General features: G+C 31.0%; 1 protein-coding gene across 1 annotated transcript in view; it reads right to left on the reverse strand.

Moving 5' to 3' along the window:
* Window positions 1-364: 364 nt before the first annotated feature.
* The window catches only part of LOC107450648 (kinesin-like protein KIF19), a 78,155-nt gene continuing 66,452 nt past the window's right edge, over window positions 365-12,067 (reverse strand). Inside the window, exons 17-23 of the mRNA XM_087167831.1 lie at window positions 11,670-11,699; window positions 9,434-9,552; window positions 8,138-8,262; window positions 5,748-5,921; window positions 3,274-3,361; window positions 1,602-1,731; window positions 365-727 (exon numbers count right to left, since the gene is read on the reverse strand). Coding sequence (XP_087023957.1) covers window positions 606-727; window positions 1,602-1,731; window positions 3,274-3,361; window positions 5,748-5,921; window positions 8,138-8,262; window positions 9,434-9,552; window positions 11,670-11,699 — 788 coding nt within the window. The 3' untranslated portion in view covers window positions 365-605. The remainder of the gene's footprint in view (window positions 728-1,601; window positions 1,732-3,273; window positions 3,362-5,747; window positions 5,922-8,137; window positions 8,263-9,433; window positions 9,553-11,669; window positions 11,700-12,067) is intronic.

Genomic DNA, 12,067 nt, shown 5'->3' on the forward strand with positions numbered 1-12,067 from the left:
ATTATCATAAACATTCATGAAAAATTGTAGACAGTTATTTTATATTGAGATAAACGCGTTTAAAGACTTAAAATCACTAGTCCATCCACTGTTATCACCTTGCACAAGAACTGCTATAACTTTGTAAATAATTGGAGTGCATTGATTAAACAAAAGAAAAGTATTTTCAGAAGGCTACGACTACAGGGATTCTAAATTTATGATAAACTTAATTTCGATCCAAAATCATGTTTTTGCATTAGTCAGATGTTTTAAGCTTGACAACAACAATTGACTAATCTTTCAGGTACCCAATTTACAAAAAAGCACTCCAAACTATACTTCACACTTTTTCATGACAGGGAACATTTAACATGTGCGATTCTTTTAACAAATGCCCATTTTATTTTCACATTTATTTCAGCTGGAAGCACATTTTACATAGTCTGTCTGAAGTTGGAAGAAACACGATTCCAAAGGATTAGAATTAAAATACTTCCATTTTTGCAATCCTCATTTCGTTCAGTTCTGCAGTAATTTTATGTTGACTGCCACTATTTAGAGGTTTACAACATGAACACATAAAATGATCACTACAAGTCAGAGCACTGAGTTTTTCTTCTTCATCAATATCCATAAGTTTTGTCAGCGATTTGTTGTTTTGTCCTTCTGTCTTCTGTTATCTCATGTCTTCTTCGCTCGTCAGGATGCAGTTTTTTATTACCATTTGTGCCACCTTTGTCAGAACCTAATGTAAGGAGAGAAAAAAATATTTCTTCAATTTAGCTTTACACAAGTTTTAAGAAAGTAAAATTGGAATCAACTATCACATGCTTACTTCACTTTCGAACCGGGCTTTTCATTGAGTGAAAAATGCACATTATTGATTAACGAGACTCAACGTCCAATATATTGGACAATATTTGATATAATTTTATGGCTTGAAAAATAATATTTTAAGATTTGATATTCTGTTCATGTGCCTCCACAAAGTGATTGTCTACGTGAAAACATAATTCGCTTCATTTTCGTTGGCTGGAGTTTTTAATTACAATAAAAAATTATAAGAGAGATAAGATATTATATTGGAGTAAACTTTCGGATAATTTTATGGTATATAAATATCTTATTATTTAAGTCTTGATAATTTTGTTTCATAACCAAAAAGAGAAATGTTACACTATAACAAAATCCCAAAACGTGTAAAATGTGTTCAAAATGAAAATTTAAAATTTTTTTAGGTACTAATCAAAAATAATTAATCAAAACATTATTTGCCTTTAATAAATGAAATTTTTTTAAATTTATTTTTCCCATATTTTCTAATCTACATATTTTAATACAGAAATATCATATATTGCCTGCTTTATTTAAAGCTTTATCTTAGGAAGTAAAATTTTTGAAATTATACAGCGGCCTAGGCCAATAGGCCCATACGCCAAATACAATGGATCATTAAAATAGGTCAACAGACAAATCAAAGTACAAGTAAAGTTATCCGTATGAATATCAGTTTGAATCAGTATGAATTTTAATTATGAAAGAAATAACATTTCAAGAAAAAACTTACAGTTTGCGTAAAATAACATGAGAAAGAATCTAAGTGAAGAAAAAATACATACGCTGCAATTTTGAATGAGACAAGAGCTCAGAATCAGAGCTTATATCACGCCTCCTGCTATTCTTTAAGGAAGGTAAGATTCCGAATCGTTTCTTCAATGGCTCATCCAATTCGTCTAATTTATGTAGTCTCTGTTTGAAATAAGCATATTTTGTAACATAAAATCATCATTTTTCAATATGAAACCAACAAGCAAATCTAACGCAACTGCAGAATATGACATTATGGCAGTCTTCTGGTTCACAAGCCAGAAATGGTTTTGTGATTCTTAAAGTTTGCTTTAGATGCTTAAAACTTGTGTTCTGAATACTAATTTAATTTTATATAGAGCGAAGTGTTTTAATATTAACGATCCTTATAATAATCGACTGCAAGACAAGAATAGTCTGTCTCATACATTCATTACTGAAGTATAAAGGAATATAACAAAAAAAAGTTCCAAATTTCTACTGTCATATGCCATAATAAAATAACAAAAATATGAATTATACTGCCAGGGGGCTAATAATTTTAGGCCCACATACGTGGTCCTCATGTTTGAACTAAGTAAAATAATATAAATATTTGAAATGTTAAATTGCTCTTAAGCTAGGAACAAGCCTGCATAATGTTGTATTATGGTCTATTTAAATACAACGATGGAGAGAGATAAATGTTTAGAAAAAATATACTTTAAGAAATACGAGATTTTTTTACAATGAGATGCAATATTAAATGCAATACCAATGCTTACTAATGCATTACTGCATGAAATCTCAGTTTCAAAACTATTTTAAATATGCAAACGAAGCAAAATAAATAACTATTCAAAAGAATGTAACATGAACTACAAAAATATATTTAATTCTTGAGGGTAAAGTTTCAAAATTAAGGGAAAAAAACTCGAAAAGTTAAAGTTATTAAGAATATGTATGTACAGTAATATAAAAGAATTAATTAAAATACATTAAAAATATTGCTAAATAGATATAAAACTGAAAACTTATAATACTATGAGATTTCTGTTGACTACCTGTCATAAATTGTCATAACATACGGGGACCTGCATGATCTTGACTGTATTTTTAAATATTAACTAAATATAAATTTAAAAGTTTCATACAGATCACAGAAATACTAATTTAAAAGAAAAAAATTATTTTTAGAATAACTAAATTATATATTAGTGAAAATTAGTTACATTTTCGAGCTAGTGGATTTAGCATCATTTTTCGAATCTCAATTCTCAATCTCAATCTCAAATCTCAGTTGAAGCTCTGTACATACAAGTTACAAATATTTGTTAAATGATGCAGACACAATTTATCTCTAACGTCCAAACGAAGTTTTGATTACTTTCTGACGTAAGCGAAAAGCACAAATAAAATTTGAAAGAAAATAATGATATAAAATAAAATATTAAAAACTAAGTTTTTCATGTGAATGAAAAAGAAGAAAATATTTTTGTCAGATCTAAAACAAAAGGCGCATCACTTTCATAATAAATTTTATTCAACACTGAAAATTAATCCCTGAAAAGTAATCCAGTGTAAACTTTTCGATTCTGTGACAAAAATTATATTATTTTCTCATTTGGATAGAATAGTTCCTAAAATTTTCATTTAATTTCTAATTTAATCCATCAGTTATTCATTTAACTATTATAACTATAGTTTTAAACCCAGGTAGCTTACCTGCGAGTTATAGTCAGATGAATCACTACTTCTTCCGTTTGAGCTGGATCTTGTTGTGGAATCTATTTGGCTGCCTATTGATCCCGATCTGGAAAATAAATAATGCATAGATTATGAATAGTCTTTCCGGTTCAATTAATATTCTTTTATTAACAAATGATGATTGAGATTACGCATGCAACTGTTTAACCAATATCCGTGACTATAAAAAATAATAATACGAGAATGTATAGGAAATTGGCACCTTTATCGAATAAAATAAATTGGAGTAGAAATTGAATGAAATTTTATTTGATTTAGTAGCAAGAAAAAAATCAGATACTTACGTATCTTACATAAAAAAAGGAGAGAAAAAAGACGTTTGGGGCACTGAAAGTCGAACAGCTATTTTCAAAACTCATGAAATATCTTCATTGTTGTTGTTGCTTACTTCTCATCTGGTCTGACGGAGTCAGATCAGATCAAAGAATCCTTATCATCCAAAAAAATCAGATCAAAGAGTCCTTATCATTCAAAAAAAATCAGATCAAAGAATCCGAATCATTCAAAAAAATCAAATCAAAGAATCCTTATCATTCAAAAAAATCAGATCAAAGAATCCTTATCATTCAAAAACATCATGTACGAGAAGAGGAGATGAATGAAATTCCTCTCATACCAGTCACAAACAGTCCAATATGTGTTCAGGAGAAGCCTGATCCTGGTGGCGCTTGGGGCAAAGTGGGTATATTTTTATACCCTCTGAAAAACGCAAACTCTTTAAGTGACCTCTGGCGAGGCGCGAGATGGTGGTACAGATTTTCCCCTCTTAAGAAAGGGTCAAGGCTAGGCCTGACCTACTAATATCCCGATACCAATGGTGAGTAGGAGATCCGTGGAGACTCAGAGCGTTCGTCTCCCAATGAGATTGAACCGGGTTCGAATCCCAGCAATAGCTGGTCAATACGAATTCCGCACATGGCCGACATGGTTAAGTATCCTCAGTGGCTGACGGATCATGGGTTTGAGTCCGCTTGCCGTTTGACTAACCGTGGAGGTTTTCGAGGTTTTACACTTCCTATGTAGCGCAAATGCGGGTTAGTTCAATCAAAAAAGTCCTCCATGAAGGCAACATTTTCCCCAATACTTGATCCTGGAGCTCCCTTGTCGTTTGGATTGGGTTCAAAATTACAGAGATACGGAGCTGTACTTTGATAGTGGTAATCTCAAAATTGGGTCGGCTGTTCAACGATGGTTATGAAATAAAATTAAATGGTCAGTAGGAGGTATCAACCAATCCGTCTTAATTTGAGATTACTTCTTTGAGAAAATATTCAAAATATGTTAGCCCTGAAGAAGAAGCGGGGAAGAGACAGTAACATGCTCTTGAAAGACTATCTGCCAAGTCATTTTCGCGTAAATTCACGTGGGACGAAATCCATTAAATATGTATATTATGCTGAAGGGTTTTGATTTGTACAGGTCCCCCATGTGGGTCCAGTTATTAAGATATTGCATTGAGCTGCGGCTACCTGTCAATATCGAAATGTCTTTTAAGTGTTAAATCAATCAATGTTTTTTTACTTATAAAAAGACCAATTATTCTCAATAAATTGAGTGCATATTGTTATAACTTAATATTATTAACGAAGCTCGAGTTTTTTTTATTTATACATTAATTTTTAAATTTCTGTATGTATGCCATGAATTATTGAGTTAAATATACTATGAATAAACATATGAAATTTTCTTTTCGTCTACACATCTAAAAATGCAACCAACATTTAAGGGTACAATTTGTTACATTCGACCTGTTGAAAGCCGAATAACATGCATTGTTTAATTTTAAAAATTAAAATGTATTGCTCACTAATTTTCATTCGCCTTTGACGAGTTTTATAATTCAGATTGATAGGTTTATTTTTTTAGTAGAATTTTTTTAAGACCAAGACCTTAAGACTCTTATCAAGTTCTCAAAACAGGGGACTCAGAAATTCAAAATTTCTTGGATCCGGGACTAACATTTAGAAACTATCATTCCATGGTAAAACAACTAGAGTACAACAGCTTTTTGTATTTAACATTTTAATAAACTTTTTCATGGTAATTGCGATCATTTAGACACCCGAGATTTGTATACTTTTGTCCCAACAATAATATTTTAAAATGTGTTTCTTGGTAAGTTTGATATCTTGCACCAAACAATGAAGGAGACAACTGTCAACCATGGGAGAAAGCTGTTTTATTTTTTAACGAACGTATCAAGCCACTAAACATTCTATTATAAATGTGCTTTTATTCAGGTTTGATTTGACAAACCAAAGAACGGAGGAGTTGTACGTCTACTACAGAAGATAACAATCTTATTTATTTTGGTCAGGGAACTTGTCAGATTATCAAAAATCCAGTTTAAAAATGATGCCGAGTTGAATATTACAGAAATACAAACGTTTACATGTAAACATACAGTACATACGAACTTTAAAAAATCTTACCTTCTTTCATGCAGTGATGAGGTGGAATTGGAAGAGTTAGAAAATCTTGATTGAGCCCTTCTGTGAGGAAGTAAAGGAGGTAATTGTGAATTTCCTGAATACTCATCGGATCCTCTTCTGAATGGTTGCCGCTTTCTTCGCATAAACAATCGTCGCTCATTGTCAATATGGTCGCTGGAATGAATAGTAGATAAGAAACTAACAGATTACACAGTAGTGGGACCAAAAGGTCTTACAAAATAAATGGTCAAAATTGTAAAAGGAGATGGGACACATCGTTCGTTCGTTCGTTGTAGTGGAACTGAGCGACTGAGGCCTTACAGCCCTTTAGATGGGGCACATCAAAAGGATTGAAATAAAATGTATCAATTATCTATCTATGACTGAAATCGTCATCATTGCGCACCACTCTTGGCGCCTCCACCGATGAGCTGTTTGTGCGTATTTGATCCAGTACTTTAATTACCAAAATTAGCTAAGTTTATATTTTCTAATAATTATTCTCTAAAATTGCATTTAAGCAGGTGGAAATCAATTCGCCATCATTGTTATCAGATCTTTAAATTGCAATAAAATAGTTATTTTCTAGGACAATTTGAATACAATTTTTTACAAAAAATAATTCAAATACATTAAATTAGAAAAAATTAAGATAATTTAGATAAATGATTTCACTAGTTAGAATACGCATGAACGGCTCGTTCATAAAGGGCAGGCGAGGTTTGCGGCTTGCGATGGTAATACATTTTAACTAAGAAACTCATTACCAGTACCCTTTCTCATTGCCAGCGCAAACAACTCTTGCACCTCTTTTGTTGCCTTCTGTACTTCTTGTGACTTAATTTTAGAAATAAGAAATGTTTTACTCATAGAAATAACTAAAGAGTCTGTCTCAGGAGTACGATATTGATCTCTTAGAAAAGATGTTTAAGACAAGTTATAAGCTAAGTACAATTTTTCTTAGGTTTTATATTTTTTTCATTCTAACGGCAAGCACTGAACTTCGTCTCGGAAGATGCTGGATTTGTTGCTCATATTACACTACTCGGTGAACACCTGTGAATCTGTGTCACGGAGATAAGCAACATGATCCAAGTCATACTGTCTCAGAGCGGGCCACATTCATAGAGATGGCCACTGTCACCCATCACAATAAAACAGAGGGCAACACACAGTGAGAACATTCCTGCTCTGAACTGGGTTTGATCCTTCAACAGTTGTTTTGCAGTCACAAAACGCTGACCGCTCGGCAACCTGGCTGGCGTGATTTATTGGGTGAGCAATTCTTTTAGGAAGCACCATATAAAGTGTATTAACGTTACCCTCAAAGTAAGAAAGACAGATAGTGCAGAGAAGAGGGTAAGAATATCCATGCTTCTGACCAAGATTCGAACCCAGATCATTTTTGACGTAAGTTAAGCTCCCTCACCACAATATACGCCGTTCGACAATACCGGGTTCATAGACTAATTGCAATTGTAAGTAGAGCCTATGCATTCGTGAACAAAGCATACAATTGTTTTTTTGTCATCACAATAAGAAATTTATAATCTGTGAATATTTCAAATTTAGTACCAAAAACAAACTGATAAAATTTTTTACAACCATTAAATATTGCGAGGAGCTCTTTCTCAATATCCGTACACTTGCGTTGGAGTCTGGGATAATGTTGAAGAAGCCATACGCAACAGGTACAAGATGGATAATTGATAAGAAGGTGGTTGGCACTGTACAGAGAAAAACTGAATCACCAAGGTTATACTTTGTTAACGAAACTAAACAATTGCTTGTAAATCCTACAGATTCCTCAGCTGAAAGACGATTTGAAGGAAGCTCCTTTTGAAGAAGAAAACAATAGTTGCTTGCTAGAAACAGATATCTAGATTCACCAGTCTCTTGACTCAGAAGAAAGATAAATCTCCCAAAGCTGCAGTTACTCACTCTGGGCGAGCCCCGAATAGACTAAATCTTTAAAGAGGGAGACGTGGCGCCAGCTATAATTAATTGTGAATTGATATATGTTAACTGTAACTTCATTTTGGATCATGTTTTATGCTTTCTGTCTTGCATCTCATCAAGGTTGTCATTAAATGTTTATACGTGATGTTAGTATATTCTCGTTAATTTAATTAACAGAATCCAGAAAGATATACAGGGTTATTCATAATTCGGTCGGCCTGTAAACGCCATTTTTCTTTGCTACTACAGGCTTCAGTGGTACATGTTACAGCCATCTACCGGCAACTGCTTAAATTAAAACTTGAATACTTTCGGAATAATTTCATATGTTCTTCTTTGCCATATTCGTCTTCGTTTTTTCAGCTGAACTAGTCACCATACTTATTATATTTTTGAATAACTGCACTATTGTAAAAATTAAATTTACTTACGCATTGTTCCCAATGGGAGGTAGAGGATTAGGTATTCCTGAATCTGAATTTTTATTGAGGTCCAAATGGTGAAGCTCCAACATACTACCGCTACTTCCTAAAGGTCGTAAACCACTTGAAGGTGGCTGAAAGAAACAATTTAAAATTAAAAATCAATGGTTGCAATATATTTGATATTTTTCAATAAGTCTTACTTGTATTTTTATATGATGAGTAGGTTTAAAAATAGTGAGTTTTCTAAATTTCTTTTGTATAAAGTATGCTTTTAAATAAAACTTTTGATGAAATTTTTTTTTAAATTATTGTTTTGAAAAAGCTTTTGACATCGAGTTGACGGAAGGAACTAGAAGTTTTTGGAAAGAAAAGCTTAAAGAAAAACAATTAAAATGTCACTAAGTACCATCAAAATGTCATTTAGTAAAGCCTTATATTATCAAAATTTCATAGCGCAAATCCATAAACTATCAAAACACAACTAATCAAAGTTTTCCATTAAGTTTCTTTATTTGTAAATTGGTTCTTTTAAAAATGGAAACAATTTAGAAAAAGTTTTCTTTAAAAAAAATGAATATTCGAATTACAACTTAAGAAAATTTCAGCTGTAATAGAACGTTTCTTGTCCATAAAAATAGAAACAATTGACCTGGTCCTTTTAAAAACAGAAACAATTTAGAAAAAGTTTTCTTTAAAAAGAAATGAATATTCGAATTACAACTAAAAAAAATTTCAGCTGCAATAGAATAATTGTCCATGAAACTTAAATGTATAATACTTAAATTCATTTTTCAGTGCAGAAAAAATTGAGTTAACTTATAATAAAAGTCAAAATAGTCTTGAAATAAAATTAAGGAAACATTAACCTTCATTAGATAGGAATTATATTGTTTTCTACTTCTTTTTCAAGAACCTCAATAAATCAAAACTTTAGTTCGTGTATTTTTAAGCTTGGAAGTTTTTCTACTGGATGTAAGAATGTGCAATGGATGTAAAAATGAGTTACAATAAGAAAAATCATTAGTTTGATTCCAAACTCGGAGATGCATTTTGATAAACATTTAATCAAACACATCTACAGAAACCTCTTTTTGAAAATTTCTATCTTTTTTTTTTTAAATTTTGAAATGCGTTTCAAATCAAAATCTTAAAGTTACAAAATTAAAACAAAAAGAGGAAAATATTATGCTTGATTAAAATAGCTAAAAATTTTAGAGAACGCAGAATTCTCAAAAAATTGAAGAATATAAAAATTTTATATACAGTTGTAACACAAAAAGTATAAAAAGTAAGTTTACATACCCTGTACAAACTGCCAAACGGACTAGTTTGGCCAAGATTAGAATTTCTATCTCCATTAAGATCTTGAATTTCTTGCTGATATATTCTGTACAACTCATTCAGTTCTTTTCTTGCATTAACTGCAGAATTTAATATTCGGTTAATTTTCAAAGATACTTTAACTATGGATGTAATATTTAACTTTCTCATTTAGTCACAGAATAATTATAATAAGTAATTATGTTTCCATTTATTTTTCCTTTAAAAAATGTCGAATTTTAATATTATATTGAAAAAGTACAGTTACTTAGTCTATATTAAAGAACATTATAATTATATACTTAATGAAAACAAAATATTGGAATCATGTTTACTATAAATATTGATATTTCTTGTGAATATGATAAATCTGGAATAAATCAATATATTGTAATTAGCAAACATTATATGAATGAAATATTCCAGCACTGTAAGACAATGCAAATTCCGTTTGCTGAAAAAAAGATTATATTTACTTATAAATCATTAGATAGTGCGTTTAAAAATTTGTAATTCGTAGGAACGGTAAGGTTAAATAATTTTTTATTAATGATATTTAATTCGTAAAAAAATTTAAATCTAATACTATATAACGTTTCTCTTAACCCCTTCCTTCTCGCTCCCGTGAAAATGACGGGGTGAGGTTTCGCCCTCTATTTCTCGCTCCCGTGATATTGACGGACTGGAATGTTTAGTAGTAAGAGCCGATAAGAATAACACTAATTCATTTCTTCTGCCCGGAAAAAATTTTATTTCTCCTTTTACACACTAGATGGCAGGGCCAGGATATTTTTAAGGTAATTATAGATAGTTATTTTATTTTAAACTAGATTTCAGCACTAATCAAATACGTAATACAAATACAAAAGTCAAAGAAATAGGCACTTTTATGACCGTTTTCTTGAAAATTAACCGATCGTTAAGAGGTTAATTAATATTACCGGTAAATTTCGTTTAATTCATACTTATTGACTCCCTTTCCAAAAACAAAACACTCATTTATGTGTGCAGCATCCAACAGTTATCTGCTTTTATTAATTCATTCCTAAAATTATCTTAATAAATATATTTTTAAGACACTCATGTTTCTCTTTATGAATTCCTGGAATTTTAGAAAAAAGAAGTGGAAGAGTCTATAGAATGGTAAAAGTAAGACAACTTTAAGAAATGTAAAACTTCTGATATCAGAACATAATAAAAAGAAGGTTAAAGACTGACTTTTTTTTTCCATTGACCTCCTGGGGAACTGACCTCCAGGCATCTGAAGGGCAAATTTGTTGACCATTTTTCAAGGGGCACTATATTAGGTGGGCAAACATTGCTCCCGCAGTTAGGACAGATAATACAGAAAATGAAAGAACATCCATGCCTCGCCCGGGATTCGAACCCAGAACCTTTCGGATGCAAGGGCAGTTCCCTGACATCTGCACAGGTCGGTCGGCTTAATAATTGAAAAACGTTGGGGGAAAAAAGGAATGATAGAATCTATAGAAAGGACAAGAAGAAGACAACTTCAGGAAAATTGGACTTGGAGATAGAAGAGACTAAATGTCAAGTTTAAGATAGAACAATGTAAAAAAAAAATAATAAAAAAAAAAAATTAAAAAAAAAAATAAATAAATAAATAAAGTGAAGAAAATCACAGAAAAGCCGAATTTGAAATAGCTTTGGAAAATTTGTATTTTTAAGAATAGAAGAAAATCGACGGTGAAGAAAAGAAGAGAAGGGATCCATAAAAAAGACAAAAAAACAAGGCAATTTTGGAAAAATGTAACTTTTGATATTTGTAGGAATTTAAAGCCCAAGCTAAAGATAGATCGACATTGAAAAAAGAAAGAGAAGTAATTCTCAGAATAGACAAAACGTGGACATAACGTTAGAAAAGTTGGATTTTCGAGATTAAGATAAGGTAAATGCCTGGATTACCGGGAAAAAATAGATTGATGTCAACGAAGATAAAGAAACTGTAGAAAAGATAAAACGTAGACAACTTTACGAAGTTGGATTTTTGAGAATAGAAGACACTAGATCGACTTTAAGAAGATGGATTTATGTTTCTAAATATAGTGAAGATTGCAACTTAGAATGATAAATATTTATTATGAATTAATTGCTTTTAAAATACTATGTTGCTTAAACAATTTTTTTCTAAAACATCTCCACTTTAGGGAAATAAAAACTCTATGTTAGAGCAGACATTTAAATAAATGTTACTTACCATTCTTTGCCTTTTCTCCAGTTGCAAGAGCTGTAAAAAAATTAATAATTGCTCATTTCAAAATAAAAAAAATCAATTAATTAATAATATTCATTTTAATTGATAATAATTTTAAATAAAAATTGAAAAACATAAGACATAATAGGCATAATAATAGACATAACTATTAATTTTACAATTTGATTTCGAAAACTGATTGAGTTATTAAGTTAAAGATAACACTTATACAGGGTTATATATAATTCCCTCCTCCTGTAAACGCCATTTTTCTTTACTACAACTGGCTTCAATGGTACATGTTACTGCCATCTATCGGTAACTGCTTAAATTAAAACTTGAATACTTTCGGAATAATTTCATATGTTCTTTTTTGCCATATTCGTCTTCGTTTTTTTACT

This window comes from Parasteatoda tepidariorum, chromosome 7 (assembly GCF_982258835.1).
Source record: "Parasteatoda tepidariorum strain Cologne lab strain chromosome 7, Ptep-v5.0, whole genome shotgun sequence".
Taxonomy (NCBI): domain Eukaryota; kingdom Metazoa; phylum Arthropoda; class Arachnida; order Araneae; family Theridiidae; genus Parasteatoda; species Parasteatoda tepidariorum.